This window comes from Camelus bactrianus, chromosome 24 (genome assembly GCF_048773025.1).
Source record: "Camelus bactrianus isolate YW-2024 breed Bactrian camel chromosome 24, ASM4877302v1, whole genome shotgun sequence".
Lineage (NCBI taxonomy): Eukaryota > Metazoa > Chordata > Mammalia > Artiodactyla > Camelidae > Camelus > Camelus bactrianus.
Genome location: NC_133562.1, coordinates 9,433,795 through 9,459,101, shown reverse-complemented (window position 1 = coordinate 9,459,101; position 25,307 = coordinate 9,433,795). Strand labels below are relative to the sequence as shown.

Here is a 25,307-nt window from a genome sequence, read left to right as displayed (position 1 = left end):
CTTCAAGTCTCCTTTGCTTCAGGCGTCTGGAGTTGAGCCTGTGGATTTCCTAGAACAGTAGTTCTCCATCTTGGCTGCACATTGGAATCTCCTGGTAAAACGTCATTGCCTGGGTGTGGAATCTCAAACTCAGAGATGCTAACTTAATCCCAGGATCTGTAAACCGTAGCCTGAGGACCAGATCCATCCCTGCTTTAGTAAATAAAGTTTCACTGGAGCACAGCTAAGTTCATTCATTTACGTATTGTCTCTGGTTCCCTTCATGTTACCGCAGCAGAGTTGAGTACTTGCAACTTCGTCTACAAAGCTGAAAATATTTACTATCTTTATCTTTACAGTAAAGTCTGCCAACCACTAAATAGGAATTCCTACTAACTAGAGCAGTGGCTGTTAACAAGGGACATACATCAGAATCACCTGGAAAATCTGTTCAAAATACCAGCCTGGCCCACACCCCTGGAAATCTAGATTAAGATCTGAGGGTGAAATACAGGAATTTACATTTGGTAAAAGCACGGGATTCTAAAACACAGCCCTGTTTAAGCACGACTGTATTAGATGACTTGGAAACATCAGTGGGCTTTAATGAATTCAGATTCTCAGGGGTGGGAGGGACTTGGTGCCACCCTGTGCTGTGTATCTCCTGGTAGTTGAGATGTTTGTGCTTTTAATGTTCACTGCCAGAAGTTAGGCCCCAAATTGGGTGTTTTTAAAATGCACTGGTAGAAAACCAAATTGAAGTGGATATCTATGTCTTCAAATTCCCAAATAAGTCTAATTGCACTAATTGAAACTTCTTTTCCTCAAGGCCTTGTTCTAAGGATTCCCTAGTATTTTGTAACAGATGTATTCACATTCAATTAAATTTCCTTCCCTGAAGTCACCACCAGTCTACTTGCAGAGAAAAAGGAACAGGATAACAAAGGGGTTACTGGAAACAGACCAGTTTCCACAATGGAAGATTTAAAACATGCTTGTGGAAGGAAGCCAGAGATGTGTGTTGTAATCAAGGCTCAAAAGCTGAGTTCCAGCCTGGCCAAACGACAAACATTTTAGGGAGCACCTGCTGACGCCCACTGTGGGCAGGAGACCACGGCAGGTACTGTTGGTATTGGAAAGCAAGTCAAGCATGTCTGCTGTCCCCAAGACAACACCCCACATGTGGTCTGCTCAGAGGACTGGGTGCAGCAGGCAGAAGGACACAGCACAGGCGGGGAAACTGGGTCACGTTGGAGCTGACCTCAGGTGCGCCCCGTGCTGCCCCCAAAGCCTACAACATTCCTCAAGCTCATCCACTCCCCCACGTTCCAGGACGACCCTTTCATTCCTTCTCTCTCCTCAACTCCAAGGCCTCCCGCCATCCCCACTTTCTGCCCCCGACCTTGAATCTCATTGCACAAAAGGAAAAAGAAAACAGAAGGGAGCGTCCACGCGCCCCCACCACCGGGTCTGCCTGCGCCTCCCTGAGCCGGTCCATGCGCTCTGCCTTCTCCTATTTTACAGCCTTTCCAGGCTCAATAAATGGCAAGTCTTCCTTGCTTGCTCCACCCAGAAGCCGTGGAGTCACCTCAGAGTCCCCTCAACCTCTCACAGTCCGCGTCTGTCCAGCGAGCCCCTGGCAGGTCCTGCTGGCTCTATCCTCAGGTTACATCCACAATCTGTCCACCTCTTGTCACCTCCACTGATACCATCCCTTCCTGACGGATCACTGTGATGGCCTCCCTGCATCTTCTCCTCTCTCCCATAGCTGGTTTTCAGCACAGTCGCCACAAAGATCCTAATGCAACGTCGTTTCCCTGTGCTGAACTCCACATGGCTCCCGCTCATCAGAGCAGAGGTTAAGTCTTTGCAGTGCCTTTCGAGGGCCTACGATCTGGTCCCCGGGAAGCCCTTCCTCACCCCCTCCCTTCACTCTGCTTTCACACATCCAGTCTTTTTTTTGTTCAGTGAACACCCCCGGCTTGTCCTGCCCCGATGACTTTGCACTTGCTCCTTCCTGAGTCTGGATGCCCCCTGGACACCTGCAGAGCTCAGGTCCCTGCTCCATTGTCTCCTCAGAGAGGACGTCCCTGACAACCTATCTACATTTGCAAACCTCACCTTCTGTAACCTCTCTCTCGGTTTTATTTATTCCACAGCCCTGATGACCAGTGCTGCCTCCAGCCCACCCTCAGAGCTACAATACTGCCGGAGAACTGGAACTCAAAAACTGATTCCTGCCCACCCCTGCCACTCCCTGCCCTGAGTACATTTCTGGCTGCAGGAGCTCCTCAGCACTCCTGAAGGCCAAGCTCAAAGTGCCAGAGAGTTAATGTCCCAGAGGCAGCCCTCCACCCAGGTAAGTGAAGTTGTCTGTTCAGCTGGGATGATGCTGAGCAAGTTCGCTGCTCTCTCCCAGAGTCACTCAGAGGGCAGCAGCTTGGGGGGCTGCAGGAGGACCTCGCTTGCCAATGCATCTTCATAATGGCTCCCTTCAGTCCCGGGCTCTCTCCCTTACTGGTGTCTCCTGGGGTCACCTCCCAAATTAACTGCTTGCACTCAGTTCCTTTCTCAGGGTCTCTTTACGGAGAAGCAAACAACACAGCAGGCAACTGACTGCCACTGAGGGTTTTTGAGCAAAACTAGTGGTATACAGTCCAAGCTCTGCTTAGCTCCCTTAATCCAGGAGGGCCGCTGCACACACAGACTGGAGTAGAGAATGATGGGATGGGAGAAGCCCAAACAGACGCCCCTGCAAGGCACCCACCACGGTCCAGTAAGGACGATTTGAACTTGAACACAGCTGTGTGCATAGGAAGCAGGAAAAGAATACGGAGCATAACATGTCTCACTGCAGTTAAACTGAAAGAGAAGTTACTCACCTTTTATATCTCCAGCTATGGGACCTTCTGGACTTGGAGTAGAAATAGGGGAAATGGGAATCCCTAGAAAAAGATTAAGGAGACAATAAAGCAAAACATTAAATGGCACCAACTAGGAAGCAGCCCTCTCTAACTCAGTGGAATGCAGCATGTGGACTAATGGAAAGAAAGACAGTATCATTATACTTAAAATGCATCAGGAATAGAAACTAGGGTGGTCAGACATCCAGATTTGTGCCTTAATGAACAGAAGCGGGTGTTCTGTGCTCACAGTGGCTAAGTCTCCGTCCAGCAGGGCTGAGCTGGGCGTATTTAGCATCTGTATTGGGTTTTTTCTTTTTTTATGTAAAATTGAGACTAGCTTTTAAAACCTATTTTCTTTCAAGTTGTTTTCCCTAAAATTTTGCGTCTGCAAATGCAATTTCTGCTCAGGCTCCATTCAATAATTAAAGATTCTGAATTTTTTTTAACATTTTTTATTGATTTATAATCAAAAGATTCTGAATTTTTTAAATTGTAATATAGTTGATTTACAATGTTGTGTTCTGGATTCTAAATTGATTAAGCTCTGATTCAGGGTTACTCTGTTTGGGCTTAAAAATCAGTTCCTTTCAATATAAGGTAATTAAATAATTCATCCTCCAAACCGGGATACTTGACAGTGGAAATGGGTGCCAGTTTAATAATGACCCTGGGACAGCAGGTGGGAGCCAGGACAGATGGTGACGTGTCCTGCCCACATAGCCCCACGACTCAACACGCTTTTCCTGAGATGGTCGAGTTGTGAGGTGGGAATGGGCAGGAACTAATGCAGCTATGGGGGACGGGGGGTGGCTCTTCCTGGAACAGTGTTTCTCTGTCTTAACACCGGAGTCCAGTTTTTACACTCTGCAGAACAAACAGGACCACGGCTCTTGTCACAACCTGCATAGCTGGTTTCACAGACTCTCCTGCTTCATGCTCTAAAGTGTTTCTAACAAATTATCTCTGAGATGCTGAGATGTCTGTTCACTTAGGTCATGGCAGGGGGGTGAGGTGGGGGCCTACTGTACTGTGAGGAAGAGCAGACACACCCTCCCCGGACACTGGAAGCACGATACACACTGCATTATGCAAACGAACATCTGGAAGCCCATAACATCTCTTCTAGGTTTATGAAGAAAAACCACACACATGGATTACTATTAAGTTGAAATTGCCACCATGTGACCCTTTGACCTACTGAGATGGGAATGCCTATGGTACAGTCTAACACTTTGGAGATAAATAACACTATGAAACTTACTCACATAAATTTGATGTTCCAGACTTTGGGGGACACTTTCACACAAATACAGCCTTCCTGGCCCGTTTCCCCCTGGCCCCACCTGCCACGCCCCAGGGCGCTGATGCCCAAAGCCCAGGTGTGTGCTGAGCAGCGAGGCCCCTCCTTCCGCAGCTGGTACTCACTCAAGCAAAACGGGAAATCATAGTATCCGGCTGCACACTCCTCGCAGTAGTCTCCGCGGAAATTCGGCTTGCAGAAGCAGCGGCCTGAGCCCTGCTCACAGTCGTCCGCGTGCTCGGGGTTACAGCTGCAGGCTAAGAGGAATCCCAGATTTCAAAGGGTCAGTCCTTCGCTGCACCTCGTAAAGCAAATACATCCTAATACTTCGCGGGCAATGTCAAATGCTTTATCACCGGTCTACGGTTAATCTTGAAAGGGCACAGCCTGGTTTCCATTTCACGCCTGGTTGATGGTCTGCATTGACCGAAACCCACAGGCCCTCAGAGACAAACCTGAATGAGCAGTCAGACTTAGACGTTCTCAAGAATGTGGTTTATGACACTGTGCACCACCCAGCATACCGTGCAGGAGGCAAAGCCTGCACAGACCACCATCGAGGGGCTGGGCAGGCGTGCGCTGCAGCTCCTGGCAGGTCTGGTGGGCACAGCCTCTCCCAGCCATGAGCCAACTATGAATGTCCACACAGTGGTCACAATTACACAGTTGTGACGTGGACCCAAGTGTGGGATGCCTAGACTTGATAAAGAATCTGCGGACAGCACAGTAGGATTGTTTCCGTCACCCAAATGTTACAACCTAGGGACGCGGCTTACTGAAGGCAGATTTTGCAGCCAACATGACTAAGAGGTTTGCATTCCAGAGGGACACACCTGGGGTATAAGATGTTTGGTAACCCCCTCACTTGGGAGCTTCCCTTGACCAGGCAAAAGTCCTTACCTTGGGCAGTGAAAATACTGTCCTAGCTCAGCTGAGTTCCTGTCCTGTGAGGAACTGGGAGGCTGGAGAAGTCCTGAGCACCAAGCATCCCCCAAGCCTGGCTTCTCCTGCTGTCCTTTGCTTAATTTGTTTAGGATTTGTGTGTCCTGTGGATTCTTTATGCTAAGCCTCTAATTTCTCCATGAGACCACTTCAGTGATGAAGAAAGAAACTAGAAAAGTGATGGAACACTGAGGTTCCTAACAAGGCATGACTGTATTCACAAGGTCCTGTTTTCCTTTGCCAGAGCCCTTCCTTTGCAGGCACATGAAAAGTGATACACACACTTAATGGGATGATGTGGGAGACGGAGGGAAAACAGGAACACACCTTTCACAACTAAGATGCCCTAGGTAGAAACAAATCAGAGTTTCCACGTTCTTTGGACTTTGATGCCCTCAAACGTTAATGGCATGATGAATGAATTTGGGGAGGAGGTGGGCACAGAATCAATTTCAGGACTGGAATTGCTTTCTAAATGTAACAGCCAGAGAACATAAGAGAACCAAATAAATTACACATGTAGGACATAGTCCATAACCTGACCTACGACTGCCAATTCCACAGGAAAAACAAAAACCAGTAGCGTCTTTCTGTATAACGGGTGTGGTATGGCATGCTACAACGCTGCCAGACAGATGTGAACCACCCTGGATCGACCAGCTGGTGGTTCTGTCACCTGAGCCGAAATCTTTAACTACTTGGATCCTTTGATTTCCCTATATCTAAAAATGAGAATAATAATTTAGTATCTTATTTGTTGTGATGATTAAATAAGACATTTGTGAAATCATGTAGGCAATGCCTTGTACATAGCAAGTGGTCAATAAAGCGTAACTATTTTAACTTTTATGACTATTATTAAATCCTCGTGAAATCACTCCTATGTTGTCTTGATGCTAATTCTGATGAGATTTAAAATCACTGGAGATCATAAACATGCCAGAACGACAGAAAACACTCGTTGCAGGCAGAGTATGTGACAGGCCCAATGCTTAGTATTTTTCTGAATGGTTTGCTGGCATTTCATTTAATATTAGAGAATAGATTATGGCTTCCGTTTATACATAAGGAATCTGATGCTCAGAGAGACTATGTAACAGCCTGAGGTCACACAGTTAGTAAGGAGTAGAACAAATAATATGAAGAGAGAGAAAACTAAGGGAATTACTAACCAATCAGAATTTAGCCCGATGACCTCCCTAAAGTCTAAGCCACAGCAAGTCGGAATGAAACTTACGGATGCAGCCGTGGGGAGCGTGGACCGGAACGCCATCAGGGCGGTAATAGCCCTTAGCGCACTTTTCACAGTTTACACCAGCCGTGTTATGCTAGAAAGAAACAAACAAACTTAGAGGGAAGAGTACTGGAGAAATCCATACTTTGTGCTATTCATCCAGAGAAATAATTCTGTCACATACAATTGAAATGCCAAAGTCACTTAAAACAAAAAACACTGATCTTGACCTTGAGTCTCCAAGATTTACCACGGGGCACTGGCTTGATGTGCCTCTGGAATTTTTTTCCCATCAGAAGAGGAAACGAGGGTAAGTTGGGTGAACTGGATGGCCCAGGTTTTCCCCTCTACCACATAATGAAGCACCTGACACTGGCGTGTGAAGAAACCCACGAGGACCACTCTTCAAAGCTTCATTCAGTAGTGATACAGCACCGTTAGGTTTAACCCAAGGAATAAAGGGTCATGTGTGTATTTTTATCTTCTTCAATTTAGGAAAAAATTGTATATGCAGATCCTCCTCTCTCATCATTCCAATTTTATCTGTGCTTTAGTCTGAAACCATTTCCCAAACACTTCTGTTATGGGAATGGAACATGTAGGCATGGGTCTCACACACAGAGCTCATTTTAAAGTACAAGGCAGCCATTTATATTTCACGGCTAATCCTGGTAATTACCACAAAATCAAATTACCCACCATGCATCATCAGTTTCGAAAAACTATAAACTATGGATCTAGCTCAGTTCTGCCTCTCCCTCTCTTTCTAATTTGGAAACAGTTAGGAGGACAGTGTTCCTCCGTTAATGAAAGGAAAGGCAATAGGAAGCTAAAAAGAAAATACATAACACACTTTGATTCACAAAGTCTGCATAGAAACTCAGGAGAACAAAGACCCTTTCTGTATCCTCTCCCCTGTTTTAGATGATTTTATTCATTTCAGACTTTTATTTATTACCACTCCACTCCTTCCCTTGTCCTGTGGGCTAAAATCTGAATTCGCTTTAACATTGAGGTCTAAAACCACATTGGCCACTTCTCTGACTTAATATTTACATGCACAAACATCTTGGGAAAATAAGAAACAGCTGGAGTCCACCCTCCCTTCCATCAAATGCCAAATAATGTCTCAACTCTGCGGCTTGCCACCATGACTTATAATAGACAGAGGACATTGGTTAAACTGGGCTCCAATTTGTTTCGCACTGGAGTAGGAAAAGAGAACAAGTTCTCGGAAGTGGTTACCCTTCACCACAGGGTTTGATTAATGAAGCAACTGCCACAGAGAAGTTGTATTTTTAAATCACAAAGAAGAGCAACAAGTGACCAAACCTGCGGTTTGCCTCCAAGTTTCAGGAGACTCTCTAGGACCTGCACCACCTGAGGGCAAGATACACCACTTGTCTACGGACACCAAGGTCATGGTTGGACCAAGGCCAGATGGAGCTTCAAGGACAGCAGTGGCTCCATAATTACTACGTTGGAGGCACTGGGGAAGCAGTCTCGCTGGGAGGAGGGGGAGCCTGAACTTGAATCTGTACGACACTTAACAGGAGAAGAGAAAGCCTCAGTGGTCCAAGCGAAAGAGCAGGGTGGGCGCCAATGGGAGCGAAGCAGGAGGGCAGCCCACCCCCACCTACCCCTTCTCCTGTGGCATCACCGAGAGAGGCTTTCTAAGGAACACCACCCAGAAACCCCAGGCCCTGGCAATGCTAATTCTCAGGTCCTAACTCCTCCAAGTAGAACTTTTCCAAACTGCTTCTCAAGCTTCAGTTAAATCTCATCTCTCTCTGGCTCTTTCCCTCTTTCTCTCAGTTCCCTGACCACACCTACGACACTGCTGCTGGCTTCCGCTTCTGTGAACCTCCAGTACCAGGAGACTATGGGCTAGTCCTCTCGTCGGCCACAGCCTTCCAGGAGGCCCCCCTCTGATACCCCATCTGAAGGCCAACACGATGCAGCCTCTGTGACCCCCTCCGACTCGCCTCCCCCCGCTCGCTCCCCTCCAGCCACGCGGGCCCCTTGCTCCCACTCAAGGCCCTTTGCCCGGCCGTCCCCGCCCCCAGACAGATGCCTGACCCACCCTCCCACTTCTTTCAGGTCTTCGCTCAAATGCCACATCGCCAGGAACTGACCACTTCAGTTAAAATGCCACATACCCCCAAACCAACTATTTTAACAGTAAACACAACAAATAAAAATGAAATCAATACCGGGTGAGAAGACAGCCATCTCTGATAACCGCTGGCCCTGCAGGATAGCCACCCGGCTCTTACACGCCAGCTGTGTGGCCACCTGCCCATCTCCAGGCTCAGCCTGCCTGTGACGTCCCCACCTCCGGCCACCTGCCCAGACTGACGGCAGGTTATCTCCTCATTCTCCCATTACCAGCACTGCCCACACAAGGAGGGAAACAGCTAGATGAGCTGGTGCCATGGAATAAATAAATGTTTGTGTTCCCCCCAATTCATCCGTGGAGGCCATCCCCGAAGTGTTTGGAGATGGGGCCTGGAGAGGTAATCCAGTCACAAGGATGGAGCTCTTATAATGGGATTAGTGCCCTTACAAGAAGAGTCTACTTCCTCTCTCTTTGCTCCCCTCAGTGTGAGGATACAAGAGAACGGATCAGCCAACCAGGAAGAGGGCTGTCATGAGACACAGGATCTGCCAGTACCTTGATCCGGGACTTCACAGCCTCCAGAACTGTAAGAAATAATTCTTTATCGTTTAAGCTACCCAGTCTATGGTATATTTGTATAACAGCTGGCTTTCTGATAGGCAGACCTTGCTGTACAGTACGCGTGTCCACCAGCAAACTCACATTTCATCTTGAAGCGTCACCTCGCAGCTCAGCAAACCATCTGACCTGCTGGAGCAGCGCCCCTCTCCTCCCTTCCTATCAAGACTCCCCATGTCCCTCCGTATATGTCATAGGACAGAGTTACATTTTCTTCCCAAATGAAGAGCCAATGATCTCAACATCTTTTATGTAATATCCATCATTCTCTTCCATCAGAAATGCCATAAACCAAATTGTAACAGCTACACGAATTTGTTTCTAGATTCTCTACTAGGTTTTATCAAACTACCTATCTCTACACTGAGTCCACACTCAATTAATACAGATTCATGGTAGGTTTTGATATCTCAGAAGACAAATTTCCCCTATAATTGTTCGTTTTTCTAAACTATTTGTCTAGCCTCATGTATTCTTTTATCGATAAGAACTTTAGAACCAGCCTGTCAATCTTCATTAAAAATCCCTTTGGAATTCTGATTGAGATTGTCCTGAATTTATAGATTGATTTTGGAGAAATGGTATATTTATAATATTGAGTCTGGAAACATATCAGGCTTTTACATGTAGGTCTTCCTTTATCAACTTCAGTAAGGTTCTCTAGGTTTGAAAACAGCCCCACAGTTAACTTCTTCTATCTGCTGCCTCCTGGAGCAGCTCCAAATTGTTCCAGCCGTCACAGCTGTGCTCCCCTGCATGTATCTGCCTCTGCGTTCTGTCTTTCAGGAATCTCTGGAAACTGCTGGTTTGTTGATGACACTCTTTCTTATTTTTTATGCTATTGTGGATTCTGTAGGGAGAGTGTTTCGATTGTTTTCCTATCGTTCCTGTCATTTCGTGGAATTTATTGCAGGAGGGAACGTGGCCATATGTGCTCCGTCTGTTTCTGGATCCCATCTCTTAGCCTTGTGTGGTGTGTGTATGCACGTGGGAAAGAGGGAGAAAACAAGCAGTTTGGAAACAGTGAGACCAACACATCAGGAACACAAACAGCTCAAGACTTAGATCAGATGTCGTGTCTCCATGGAAGAAGCTGAAGACTCTGTTTTAGTTAATGGAGATAAAGCATCTTCAAGCATCATCTCAAACAACCTGGGTAATCTTCAGCGTTAAAATTAAGAGCAGCAATATTTCATCGAAGAGAAAGAAATCAAGGAATCAATCCCAAAATGTCATGTCCTTGCCTCCTCCTTTTATTGCTCTTTCCTCCAATACCTTATTACCAAAAAATTTCAAATTTCACAGTGAACGCCTATGCCCCCTGTACAAGAGTTTTATCATTAACATTTTACTATATTTGTCTTTTCACATAATTATCCATCTACTCATCCTTCCTTCCTTCCACTAATCCATCTTATTTTTCATGCATTTCAAAATAAATTGCAATCAGATATCACTTTCCCCTAAATATTTTAGCATGCATGGATTTCTTAAATTGAAGTATAGTTGATTCACAATGTTGTGTTAGTTTCTGGCATACAGCAAAGTGATTCAGTTATACATATATATACATATTCTTATTTATTTTCTTTTCCATTATGGTTTATTACAGGATACTGAATACAGTTTCCTGTGCTATACAGTAGCATGCATATAATTAACTAGAATTTAATGTGTTTAGTTTTTTTTCTTTCAGTGTAAAATTTATATACAAGGGTGAAGCTCTTACTTGTACATTCACTGAGCTACAACAAATGCATTTATCGGTGAAACCCAGACCTCCAGATACAGAACAATACCATCACCCTAAAATTGTCCCCCTGCCTCTTCCCAGTCAATCCCCAAAGCCAACTCCAAGCGTCAATCACAGTTCTGCTTTTCCCCACTACTGATTAGTTTTGCCTGTTTCAGAATTTCATCTAAACGGTCTTCCTACTATCAGTATTTTTCTTTTTTGGGGGAAGACTTCCTTCATGTAGCACGATGCTGTTAGGGTTCTTGCACGTTGTTGCATCACCGGTAGCTTGTTGCCCCCGATTACTCGTTGGCATTTCACTGTATAAATAAGCCAGATGTGTTCACTCATTCTACTGTCGATGGATATCTGGGCTTCCGGTCCAGGGCTATTGTGCATAAATGAGCTTCCGGTCCAGGGCTATTGTGCATAAATAAGCCAGATGTGTTCACTCATTCTACTGTCGATGGATATCTAGGCTTCCGGTCCAGGGCTATTGTGCATAAATGAGCTTTTTCTAAAGGTACATTTTCATTTCTCATGGATAAATGCCTAAGAGTGGAATCTGGGAGTCATGGGTTAGGTGTAGGTTCAGTTTTATTTTAAAAACTGCCAGACATTTTCCAAAAGTGGTTGTACTTCGCATTCACACCAACAGTGCATGACAGGTATGGCTGCTCTGTATCCTCACCAAAATTTGGGGGCAAATCATCATAACTTTAATTTATATTCCTCTGATGACTCATGATGTTAAGCCCTTTGTTGTATGCTTATTGGCCATTTACATATACATTTTTGTGAAGTGGCTCTTCAAATCTCTTGCAATTTTATTGGGTTACCTGTCTTTTTGTTATTGAGCTATGGGAGTTCTTTATTCATCCTGGATACCAACCATTTGTCAGATTTATGTTTTATAAATATATTCTCCCCATTCACGGCTTGCACATTCATTTTCTTCAGTGCCTTTTGTGAGCAGTTTTTAATTTTGATGAAGTCTAATTTGTCAATTTTTCATGGTTATTGCTTTCTGTGACCTAAGAAAACTCTGCTCACCTTTGAATCACGAAAATATTCACCTATATTTTTCCCTTAAGTTTTAAGTTTTAACTTTACTTTAGGTCTGATCCAAATCAATTTAGATTTGAGGTGGGGGGGCAGTCAAAGTTAATTTTTTCCCATATAGACATCCAATTACTCCAGAGCCATTTGCTGAAAGGATTTTCTCTTCTCTCCCCACCCTCTGCCATTGGATTGCTTTGGTATTTTAATCAAAAATAAAATGTTCATGGGTTTGTTTCTCTGCTCCCTGTTCTGTTCCATTGATCTGTTTTTCTAGCCTTATGTTAGCATCACAAGTTTTTATTACTGTAGCTTTATAGTCAGTCTTGAAGTGAGACAAAATAAGTCTTCCAACTTTATTCTGTTTCTTTAAGAGGGCTTTGGATATTCTAGGTCGTTTACATAACCATATAAATTTTAGAATCCACCTGCAATTTCTTAAAAAAAAAGGGGGGGGCCTGCTTTAACTCTTCAGAGAATTTGGCGAAAACTAATATCTTAATAATACTGAGTCTTCCAATCCATAAATATGTTACATTTTTCCATGCATTTAGGTCTTTCTAGATTTCTCCCAGCAATGTCTTTTAGATTTAATATAGAAGTCTGCATGTCTTTTGTTAAATTTATTCCTAAACATTTTGTTCTTTGACATTATTTTTGATTGAATTTTTATTTCACTTTCCTATTGTTTGTTACTAGTGTGTAAAAATGCAATTAGTTTTTATATATTATCATTGTATCCTACAATATTACTGAATTCATTTATTAGTTTTAGTAATTGTTTTGTATATTCCTTAGGATTTTCTACAGAAACAATCACGTGATTTACAATTAGAAACAGTTCTACTTTTCCCTTTCCCATCTAGATACCTTTTATTTCTTTTCCTTATCTTATGCAATGGTTAGGACCCCCAGGGCACTGTTCAGCAGAAGTAGTGAAAAGCAAGCATCTTTCCTTGTTCCCAAACTTCAGAAGGAAAAAGCTCAATATTTCATCACTAATATGATGTTAGGTGAAGGTTTTTCAAAAATATTCATCAGATTGTGGGATTCATTTCTATTCCTAGTTTGCTAAAAGCTTTGACTATAAAATGGGTAATTTTTGTCTAATGGTATTTCACATGGTTCTTCTCTTTCATTCTGTTAATATGGTTAATTGTATAGATTTTTTTTTTTTGAATGTTCAGTCAACCTTGCTTTCCTGGTATAAACTTTACTCGTCAATAATGTATTATCCTTATATTGCTGAATTCTATTTTCTAATATTTTGTTAAATATTTTTGAATTTATGATTTTCATGAAAGCTATGGGTCAGCAATTTTATTTCATGTAATGCCTGTGGTTTTGGTATTTAAGGGAACACTAGTCTCATCAAATAAGGTGGGAAACATTCTCTCCTCTGCTTTCTGAAAGAATTTGCGTAAAACTGGTGGTGTTTCTTGCCAAAATGTTTAATAGAATTTGCCAGTGAAACTCTCTAGGCATCCTGGGACTGTCTTTGTTGGAAAGTTTTGATAATGAATTCAATTTCTTTCACTTATACAGAGCTATTCAGTCGTTCTACTTCATCTTATATCAGTTTTAATAAGTTCCAGTTGTCAAGAAATTTGTCTCTAATCTAGGTTGCCAATTTTGCTGGCATAAGATTGTTCACAGTATACTTTCATTTTCCTTTTAATGCCTCCAGCCACTCCAATGATAAACCCACTTTTGTATATGATATTGGTAATTTGTATTTGTCTTCTCTTTTTTGCTGATCAGTGCAGCTAAGAGTTTATTAACTTTGTTGGTCTTTTCAAAAAGCCATCTTTTAGCTTTGTTAAGTTTCTCTTTTCTTCCCCCCCGGTTCTCTCCTTGGCTGAATTCTGCTTTTATCTTATTTTCTTCCTTCTACTTACTTTGGGTTCATTTTGCTCTTCTTTTACTAGCTTCTCATGGTAGAACTTTGGGTGACTGATTTTAAACTTTGTATCCTAACATAAGCATTTACAGCTGCGAATCTCCCTTTAAGTGCTGCTTTAGCCGCATCCCACAGATTTTGATACGTTGTGTTTTAATTATTGTTTAATTCCAAATCTTTTCTAACTTCCTTTGAGATTTCTCCTTTGATTATAGATTGCTTAGAAGTGTGCTATTTCAAATACTGGAGTTTTCCTGGTGATCTTATTGTTACAGATTTCTCACCAGACACCATTTTGGCCAGAAAACATACTCTATAAATATATTATTCCAATCAATTAAATGTAATGAGATGTGTATTATGGCCCAGATTCATATTATGGTTTGTCTCGGTGAATGTATCATGTGCCTTTGAAAAGAATGTGACAATACAGACCAAATCATGAACATTTAATGCAATTTTTAATGACCGTCTCAAGGCAGATTATACACATACCCTCCTCTGCCATACACTCCTCTTAGCTAAACTCAACTGCCCTATAGAACAGCTGAAAAATCAGAGGTTCTTATTTGGTGTTAATGGCAGACATCATTAACTGATCATGATATGCTTCCTTGCTGAGTCTAGGTTCAGAATCCATTGGAAAATAGGATTTAGAGTTAGCAGTTGATACCTTCCTATCTTAGAGCCTTTCTACTAAGATGGATAGCAGTCAGCATGACATCCAGGAATTCTCTCCTCCATTTAGACAAAGACCTAAATGAAGAACCAAATCAACGGAGTTTGGGCAAACATGTCTCAGCCCGTTTCCCTCACAATCTCTAAGCTACATCCAGATAACCAGGCTTCTTGTGTACGAAAGTGGAGGAGTGGTGTCAGAAAATCCTTTAAATTGCCTGTCACTTTCTTGACACCTTTTTTGGAGCAGGGCTTACTGAATGTTCATTGATGAAAAATGTCTTTGACTTAAGCGGTGCCTCACCTGACAGTTAATGCAGACCCCTCCACCTGCATAGATGCCTTGGATATTCAAGCTTGCCTGCTGCTTCTCAACATCTGGATCATAATAACAGTCAATGGCATGGCCATGGCAGTTGCATGCTGAAAAAAAGCATTTGAAGTTAGTATTCCATCATGACTATGAGATGTTTAGTAAATTCCTGCATATAGTATTACTGCTCACTAAGCTACAGTAAAGTCTATTCTGGAACACCAGGGATATCCTTAGCGCAAAGTTTTAGGGAATTTTACACCAAGACCAGCCTATAATCACATGCAATTTATACCTTCTTTCAGTTGATGTTAAGTAAAAAAGTATGCATGAAAAAACACTAAATATCTAAAAAAATATTAATAGTGGGGTTTGGGGGTTATTAAAAAATAATTTCCAAGTTACCTACAAGTAATGGATGATACTTCTAAAATTAGAAAATATAATTCAAACCCCATTTGGATTTTCATCATTGACAAGATGAAAAAGATCTAACGTGAGTAAAATTCTCATTCTCTCTTAGGCAGAATATATCTTCATTCCACTCCACCTACATTGAATTTTCCTAGTCTTCCTAGGAATGTGCAACAAGTTCCTGGATAAATCTATTAGATAAGAGGACTGAGTTAGAATTTCAAGTCACTCTGTTTTTAACAGGCTGAATACTTTCTTATTTTCATTTCCTCAGTGGTGCCATGATTTCTAAAAAATTCTAACCATTTATATTTGCTACATCAGTTATTTCTTTAAAAGTCTGTTTATTTTGAATTTTTTTGTGGGGGAGGTTAAAGTCTGTTTATTTTGAATTGCAGTAACTCAGGTGGAAATTAGAAAGTACCCTCAAATAGGTCGTAATGCGTCTGATTTCTATATGCTGTCTGTCATTTTTAACCATTTTGGCAAGTGTAAAAAGTTTAAAAACTTATGAAAGGAAATTAGTTAAAATATTGTCCTATGTATTGAGTAAAGCATATCATTCACTGAGGGGTTCCAATCAGCCTGGAAAACTAACCATATTGCGAATGTTGGAGGTCACGTGGTGACACATATTCAAAGTATCCTTGACCAGCACCTGAAAGCATTGGAAGAAATGACCCCTGATTACTACTTTTCCCTCTTCCTGGTCCTATTATCCAGGGGTGAGGAATAGGGAATTCACTGCGAAGAAACCTGTTAGCTATGACTATGAAGTGGGAATGGCCATCCACGACCTGGACGTTCATCTTTGGCACCACCAACACCTTCCAACAATGTCAGGATCTCTCAAAGTGCTCTCAGAACTGCTCACTAGAAATGCATTTATAGTAATTTTGCTGGTCATAGAGATCGTCTCTCTTATCTCTTAATGGTTACAAAAAATATTTGGCCAAAAAGTACCCATCCCGTTCTTTCTTACCCATCTCGTTCAACAAGCCTGGATACCAATGCCTTTTGGCCATTGCAGAAAAGCAAATTCATCTTCAAACGCTAAGAATATTAATGAAAAAAATAGGCCACAGTCTCCAAAGCCAATAACTAAAAGTTATAAAAACGTTTCCAGCAACTGGAATAAACATGTGGCTTTCTAAAAAGATTGGTTTAAAAGAAAATCTTCAGTTGGATGTCATAGGGCTTGTTTGTTAAAACAACAGTTTTCTTAATTTATATTGCGCCCATAATTAAAAGCAGCCTCTGGTCTTTTTTCCATCCTTCTCTGGTCCCCTCCATCCCGCATCCCCCTCAGTCCTATTCTCTCAGCGCTTCCAACTCTCGTTTAGACAGCAATCTTACCACCTTCTCTGGATCTCAGTCCTCAAAATAATTGGGACTCTGATCCAGTATCACATCCTAGGAAATGATAAGGGTTCCAAATGTAATAGTGGCTGCATCACATTTCAGATTGCTAAAAAGAGGGGCGTCCTTGTCAAAGCTCTCAGCCCAATCCTTGCAAACAGTGAATGCTTCATACATAGTAACAATCGTAACTGTTATTTCCGTTCTCATATTTGAATGTGAAGTTAGAGCAAGGCATTTCTACCTCCGGTCAGTGAGTCAGTCATTGCAATGGCCAGTTCTGCATCCCTGAGATTGCCATGAGCACAGGGGAAACACCGTGTCAGTCCTCAGGCAGAGGTGGGGGTGGGGACGTGGGCAGGCCCAGCACTCACCTTCACACGCGTTGCTCTGCTCCCACGTGGCGGGCCGCCAGCGCCTCTGATTGTACCCTGTGCAACAGCGATCACACGTCTCCCCGCAGGTGTGGTGCTGGCATTCACACCGAAACCTGGGCATGTGGCGAAGCACATCTGTTACTGGAAAGTTGTTTGCTTGTTTTTTTTTTTAATTGAAGTATAGGATCAGTTGCTCCTGTGTGAAAAACTGAGTCATCACGGTCACCCATGGTACCACTGAGTAATCATGAGAACAAAGCACTTTGCATATATGATTTTAAGTCCCTCCCCACCATCCTGCTTACTGTTTCCTTTTTGGCAGATGGTGACACTAAGATTCAGAGATATCAAAACACCTTCCAAAGGTCAGGAGATGACAGCTGGAGAGCCAGATTTCAAACCTAAATTTGTCTGATTCCGAAGGCCCAGCTCTTGCTTCTCCACCACCTTCTGTTATGATCTACCAGGAGCAAGCAAGTGCTGTGTACTGAGACATGTTGAGTCTTACAACTTCATAAAGAGACTGTGGTCTCGTCCTGTGAGATGGGTCTGTTCAGCTAATTCTCAAACCGGGATTTGGCCCAGAGATTCACTGAATCCAAGAGACAGTTACTCATAAGATCTCAGGGGACCCTGCTCCGTGAGTCCGTGCCAGTCCCAGCACACAGCTCCCCAACAGGACCCAAAGCAGACTACCCCGCAAGGCAATGGGGTACAAACCCACAAATCTATGTTCAAAGAAGTATACACCTGCCTTTAAACTTCTCTAAGCTAAAATGAAATTGTCGTAGCCATCACATTGCATTAGAACTCCAAGCTCTAAGCTTTCGTTCATCTGTGTTCACTTGAAAGAGGATTCCAAACAAAGTCTAAAAAGACCCTAGGCTGCGCCTATGGGGACCCCTCACCTCTTTGGAGGGGAGGTGAGATAGTTTGTACTCAGTTATGCTCTTATGGGAAAGTGTCAACCTTCTCCCAACTCAGCTGCCCGTTAAAGCAAATGGACAAAGATTTAAATGGCAGCACAGAACAGCTGGAGTCCAAACGGGCTTTTGTCAGAGAGGCAACTTCAGCTCACTGACAGTGAGGCATCTGCAGAAGCTGGACTGAAAGAATATTTAGGGAAAATGCTTGAAGAACATACAGTCCGACTACTCTTACAGGGAGATTAATATTCAGCATAGCAAAAGGAAACAGAGCTGGGAACCCGTCTGAATCATATCGTCAGCCTCAAAAACTGCTTTTCCTGACTCTCTCTCAGTCCAGGATGCAAAGCTCATCCTTGCATCTGCTGTAAGGATGTTATCGACGACGTTGTTGACTAGAGAATCCTCTTCGTGATGACCTCTCCATCCACCTCCAGGTAAATGTCTCACTGGTCCTCATGTCAACAGTCACCGTCTCCTGCACACTGATTACTTTTTAAATTGTGATCGTAGTGAAATATAAAACTGAGTAGGCTTCGCTTTTGAGTTGACTGCTAGGAAGCTCAGAATTAAATCTGTGATCCATCCATGTTTCCATGCATCAAAGTCAGCCTGGTACCCATGGTACTCATGCTTGACTAAAGTCTTCTACCTCTTCATAGGCTCTGCTTGACTTTTGATTGTTTAGCAGTGGTTCCTTCCAGTAAGTCGCTGAATCTCCTTAAACATAAGACTTTTTTTTCCCATTCACAGAGGCCTCCATGAATTATTTGTGCAGGTCAGCCTGTTGGGCAGAAGCAAACCAGCAGGCAGGGGCCAGCAAGGCAGTTGTGTGGGTACAGACCGGTGGCAAACTGAGCCCTTCACTGAGGCATGGGGAGACGGCCTCTCCACTCACATGAGCTGGGAGCAATTAACTGCTCAGTATGGAACCCCTCCACCTTTGCCAAGGTCAACAGGGCTCAGCAGCCTTTAAGCCCAGCCCCTCTCCGATGACTTCCCCTCTTCTTCCACGTGGCACCATTTTGTCTCAGGACCTAGGTGACCTTTTTTCTCTCCTCTCTCTCCAACTCAGGACTTCCCTGACCCAAGTCCCAGTGCCTTAGGGTCCTGCCCTTCAGGAGGTGACATGACAGTGACGATTTGATCATTAATAAGTGCGTCCTTGCTGATTAAGGGCTAGTCATTGATGGAGTCACACTGCGGTCTCAGGGAGCACCACCTGGTCCCCACAGGAGGGCTGACAACACTCGGGAGTGTCGCTGGTCAGGGACAAGGGCTCCACGAACTTCCCACGTAAGCTGGTAGCTGGCACCTCTCCCTGAACGTGAAGCTAGGCCTAGGGACGCACAAACCTGAATCTGACCAGCAGTAAAATACACCCCGGGTCAATGCTGCTCACGGGCAATGGCAGACTTTAAATACAACACTGAGAAACAATTATTACTGTATCCAGCATCCAGTAATTTCCAGCCCTTCAAAGTAATCCTTCTTGTGGTAGTATCACGGGTGCATACAATTGCCAAGCAGTTAATATTTGAGATTCATGCATTTTATTGTGTATGAAATATACCTTAATTAAAAGCAAAAACGAGTTACACCCCTATTCATAGCAGAATTATTCACAATAGCCAAAAGGTGGCAGTAACCTAAGTGTCCACCCACAGACGAACAGATAAGCCAAATGTGGTGTCTACATAACAAAATAGCATCCAGCCTTAAAAAGGAAGGCAATTCTGGCACATGCCACAGTGAGGACATCGTGCTAAGTGAAGTAAACCAGTCACAGAAAGACAGATACTGTGTGATTCCACATCTGTGAGGCACTTAGCATAGTCAAATTTGTAGAGACAGGAAGTAGGAGGGTGGCTGCCAGGGGTTGCTGGGAGGAGGGAATGGGGAGCTGCTATTTATTTGCTAGAGGGTTTCGGTTCTGCAAGATGAAAAAGACTTCTGGAGACTGGCTGCACAGCACTGTGAATGCACTGAACACCACTGCACTTAAATCACTCCCACTTAAAAATGGGTAAGGGGGTAAACTATAGTACTATATTTTACCACAATTTTTAAAAAATGAAAAAGTGGAGGGGAGGGTTTGCTCAGTGGTAGAGTGCGTGCCTAGCATGCACAAGGTCCTGGGCTCAATCCCCAGTGCCTCCATTAAATAAACAAACAAACAAACAAACAAACCCAATTATCTCCTCCCCTCCCCACCCAAAAAAAGGATAAAGAAATGAAAAAGGATTTGAAAACATATATCCCTGATTCCATTAGATCATAGATGACAGACAAGTTTTATTTCTCTTGCCGGCTCTACTCAATTGTTTGTGGCTGCCTGGGGCAGGTCTGGAGCAGGGGTGAGGGGAGGGGGCGATGGGTGGCTGCATTCCAGACCATCCGTCGTGCTGTGACCGATCACCTATGCCTGCTGCGGGCTGGCTGGGGGTGAGAGGAAAGCGTGGGGCTGGAGGAGGGGAGACACACACTCCACCTACTTGTTGACACAGAAATATTCCTGTTGAGGGCAGGAACTTAGAAATATTTAATGAGATGCAAACGTCCACTGAAACAAATAGACGTAGTCACAGCAAAGCTAAAAAAATCTGTGCAGCGTACTTACAGGTTTTCAGGGTTGTGGGCATTGCACACCTCGGCGTGGCCGTTGCAAACGCACCGCCCGCCAATGCTGATGTCCTTTATGCTGTAATAATACTATAGAACAGAAAATACAGAACGTGTCAGTTTTACCAAACCCCAACCTCAACTTGCCTTTGCTAATCTGTAACACACATCTGCACTGACCCTGCTATCCTCTCATCCTGTACTCTTGAGCCTCCCCCAACACAAAAGGGACCTGCATTTGGATGTAACTTTTCTTACAAAAAAAAAAAAATTCCCCAATCAAACTTAATAGCACACTTTTTTTAAAAAAAGCAAATGCTTTAAATGCATGGAGGGGAATTACTTTGGAAAAGAATTACACCCTCTAGCCTCTTGGAAAGAGACTGTTTCCTAGTTTCTCTTTTTTTTTTAATATAAACCTGAGCTCCATAAATTAGACGTATTTATTTACCAAAAAAATAATTTTTCCTATCAAAAATTTTTGCACTTAAGTGTGTAGGCTCCAGGAAAGAAGAGACTAATCACAAAGGTGGATCAGTTATGGTGCCAAGACTGGCAGGTCCACCAGCAGTGGAGGAAGCCTTGTTAGCTAAGGTTAACAGAGCCAAGGGCCAGGCAGTGAGCTCCAGACCTGGGGAAGTCTCGGCCCCTAAACCAGGCAGATCACACAGGCAGACGTCTCAACAAGGCACACCTCTGGCGTGTGGGAGGCCTCTCCACGTGACAGTAGGTGGCACCGTCCGCCAGCTCCCTGACTTCTCAGGCGAGGCAGGAGAGGCACAAGATTCGGCAAGGAATTCAGGGGGCATAAAATAATCTTTCTTACTGAGATCGCGCCACCAGTGAGAGTATGTGGCAGTGAGACAGTCTTGGAATTCACAACGACAGGAGGGGTTTTGTATCTTTTTGTTGTGATTAGTCATCCTAAACCTCCCCATTTACTCGATGCTGGGGCTCTGTCCTGACTTCCTCACTAAACGCTGTTAAGTGTCTGAGCTTCCTGCAACGTCTTACTTAGTGCGAAGGCATTAACAACCCCTCTTGTTAACATGGATAAATTCAGGATTAGAGGACTTTCGGTGGCAAGTTAACACTCAGAAGCTTCCATGCTGAGCACCGTGGAGGTGCCTCTGCCCACGTGTGTTAGGGGCAGCAGCAGCAAGAGAGGGAAGCACTCCATCAGCTCCCCCAGCAGCAAAGTGCAAAGTGATAGGACAGCCAGTATTCTGGTCCCCTGGACTGGGGGTGGGGGAGGGGTGTCAAAATTATATGTGTGGTGCACACCATAAAAAATTACTTAATAGAGAAGACTACGTTCACGTAAATGAAAAGAAATGTACATACATACGAGTACCAATTTTGCAACCCTCAAAAAGATAATTAAGGAAAAAAGAAGGTGGTGTGGTACGTTTGTGGCGAGGCTCCAGATCCCCTGTTGGAACGGAAAGGCAGCCTGGCTATACTGGTCCGAAAGCTCAGCTCTCCCTTGTAAATTCCATCCCTGGATGCAGCTGTAGTTCCCACGTACAGCAGCTCAGAGGGCAATACAGGGGCTGAAAATGAAGGCAACAGGCCACCTACACTCAAGATGACTGGCCTCTCTGGGAAAAATGATCAAAACTGTAGCAAAACTGAACCTTTCTCTCTCTGACTTACCTACATCAGAAGCCAAATTCTCTAAGGTACACTGCATCTTCCATTCACCCTTCCAGGTCCACGCTCCACCTTTATCCACCCTGCCCTTTGCCCTGGGGCTGAACTTTATGGGGTGACAAGGGTCTCTTTCCCTCTGGCCCCCTGTTGCGTTTGGCCAGTGGGAGACACTGGGAGGAGATGAGAGGGTGGGAGAAGAGGGAGATCGAGATATTTATTGTGTGGCTCCCTCTGTGCCCAGGAGACAGGGTCCTGGCCTGACACTGAGAGTGAGAGATTTCATCCAGTACAGTAGAGGAACTAGTGCCCCCCAATACCCAGGTTTCCTCTGCTTTGGCCCAATTACATTACCCAGCCTCCTGCATCTCACTGGGGCTCCAAGAGCAGTTCCCACCAATAGAAGTAAGCTGTGTGGCTAGGAGAAGGCAGTATTCCCGACACTTTCTCTCTTCCATCATCCGCTGACCAGGTGCAGGGGATGCAGAGGAGGACCCTGAGGTCCTACAGGGAGGCTGTGCCTCTACATCGAAGCAGCCTGCTTCCATGAATGACTGTGTGGGGCTGACCCCACCTGCTGACCCACATTAGACTGTGACTGAGCAAAAATGAAACTTTACTGTGTTAAGCCTCTGAGACGCAGGGATCATTTCTTATAAACAGTGACTAATACCAGGCTGGCTGTCATCTTTTGTCTTTCATCTTCTCTGAGTATGATGATTTGTCTTTAACAACAAAACTTCTAACCTACACCTAATATTTCAGACAAGAACAACTCCTGTGCCTACATCATTACTGGCTGTAAAGAATACTTGAAAGAGTTCAAGGCCATTATTTGAAAAGCGGAAAAATATCAAAAGCTGCCATCTTGGCATTTAAAAGCACTACTCACCCGCCGGGTGACCGTTGGATCCCTCTGCGCTTTGGAGATGAGGTGTCCAAGAAGGGTGTTGGTTCGGAGGAAACGCAAGCGGATGTTTGTTGCCTTGGTGAACTCCCTCAGAGAGTGAGAGAAAGTAAAATTTTTTGCACCTGGACGACCATTTATCAAGGACACGACAACCTAAAATAACCACAGAGAGGGAGAGAGAGAGGAGAAAAAAGTCCTTTCGTCAAAATGTAGCTGCAAGTAAACTAAAAATAACTCACATGCCCCGAAACACTCGGTTTCCTTGAGTCATTAGATGTTTGCAGGTGGCTGTGTGGATGTTTATGTCTAAAAATATTACTGCTGGTCCCATCTTCCCTTCTCTTCCTAGTTCCAAATTCTGACAATCTCTTCTCAAAACCTTAGCTCTCAGGAGATGCTGTCACTTCATTTACAAACCCTTTGTTCTTCCTATCAGGGTCATTGTGGGACTGCAACACTATGAAATGTTGAAAATACAATGTTAAAATCTATAAATATAGGGAAACAATTTTTGTCAAGCTGCATCAAAGAAACAAAGCTAAAGGAATCTATAAACCTAAATGAGGCTGAAAAAAGGAACTCTCTGGATCTAAAGTTGATGGTGAAGGAGACAAAAAAAAATCTATACAAAATTCAGATTTTGTTTTAAAGCGTGAGGAGATGAAGCCCAAGTCCCAGCCATCTGAGCCATGAGCCACTCACCCATCACCAGAAGATACGGATACAGCTGCTCAAGAATGATCTCTCTGTATATACAGATGGCCAACAGGCACATGAAATGATGCTCAGCATCACTAAGTATTAGAGAAATGCAAATCAAATCAAGACTGAAATGAAGTACCACCTCACAATGTCCAGAATTGTCAAAAAGTCTACAAATAATAAACACTGGAGAGGGCGTGGAGAAAAAGGAACCCTCCCACACTGTTGGTGGGAATGTAAACTGGTGAAGTCACTATGGAGTACAGCATGGAGTTTCCTTAAAAAACTAAAGTAGAGTTACCATTTGATCCAGCAATCCCACTCCTGGGCATATATCTGGAGAAAACTGTAATTCAAAAAGATACATGTACCCTAATGTTCATAGCAGAACTATTTACAATAGCCAAGAAATGGAAGCAACCTAAATGTCTATTGACAGATGAGTGGATAAAGATGTGGTGTGTGTACATATACATATATATATATATATACACACATATATATGATGGAATACTACTCATCCATTAAAAAGAATGAAATAATATGTACAGACCTGGAGAGTATCATACTAAGTGAATATTAAGTCAGACAGAGAAAGATAATTATCATGTGAATTCACTTATATGTGGAATCTAAAAAAAAAATACAAATGAACTTACCTACAAACCAGAAATAGACTCACAGACATAGAAACAAACTATGGTTACCAAAGGGGAAACGGGCGGGGGATAAATTAGGAGTTAGGATTAACATATACACAAGGCTATATGTAAAATAGAAAAACAATAAAGACCTACTACAGAGCACAAGGAACTATATTCAATATCTTGTAATAAGCTACAATAGAAAAGAATATGAAAAAGAATATATACATGTGTGTGTGTATATATATAAATAACTGAATTACCTTGCTGTACACCTGAAACTAACATAACATTGTAAATCAACTATATTTCGATTAAAAAAAAAAAGAAAGATCTCTCTGCCTTAAGAGAATGAGACTGGCATGCTTTAAAGACGTTCATTTGAAACTCACTGCATGGAATTCTTCTCTGATTTCCTCATTCTGTTTTCTCATCTTCCCTAACAATAGCCTGACTGACTCCACAAGGGCCACACGCAACCCCAAAGAGACAGCAATTGTTTTCTCCCTTAAGAAGACCCCTATCCTGCCAAAAAGGATCAAGGATTAGTTCTGCCACCAACCCCCCATCTCCTAACTCTTACAGGAGATGATGTGTTTGTGAAGCAGTGGAAGGTCCTCACCACAATCACCAGCGATCCACTTTCTAAATATCCCACCAGAAAAGAGAGTTCAAGACCTATGGGCTTTGAATCCAGAATCCTGACTTCCTGAGGAAAATCAGAGACCTCAAATAGAATTTCCAACATCAATTATACCTCAATTAAAAAAATAAAGAACTTCTAACCCAACTCAATCTAGGAAAGTCTTCGATGTGATTCCTTTACCCTTTAGTCCCAAGAACCAGTTTCCATCATGGTCTATGTTAGACTTCCTTGAAAGTGCAAGTTTCACGATTATGAAAAATGTGGTATCTTCATA

At 43.3% G+C, this 25,307-nt stretch overlaps 1 protein-coding gene across 12 annotated transcripts in view; it reads right to left on the bottom strand.

Moving 5' to 3' along the window:
- The window catches only part of LAMA3 (laminin subunit alpha 3), a 211,988-nt gene that overhangs the window by 130,925 nt on the left and 55,756 nt on the right, over window positions 1–25,307 (bottom strand). For all 12 annotated transcript variants that reach the window (XR_012502026.1, XR_012502027.1, XR_012502028.1 and 9 more), the window contains 7 exons: window positions 23,024–23,194; window positions 20,480–20,571; window positions 16,931–17,046; window positions 14,775–14,893; window positions 6,365–6,455; window positions 4,311–4,442; window positions 2,862–2,924 (listed from right to left, as the gene is read on the bottom strand). Coding sequence is in view for 8 of the 12 variants with exons in the window: in XM_074352160.1 (XP_074208261.1) it covers window positions 2,862–2,924; window positions 4,311–4,442; window positions 6,365–6,455; window positions 14,775–14,893; window positions 16,931–17,046; window positions 20,480–20,571; window positions 23,024–23,194 (784 nt within the window). In the remaining 4 variants the exon portion in view is untranslated. The remainder of the gene's footprint in view (window positions 1–2,861; window positions 2,925–4,310; window positions 4,443–6,364; window positions 6,456–14,774; window positions 14,894–16,930; window positions 17,047–20,479; window positions 20,572–23,023; window positions 23,195–25,307) is intronic.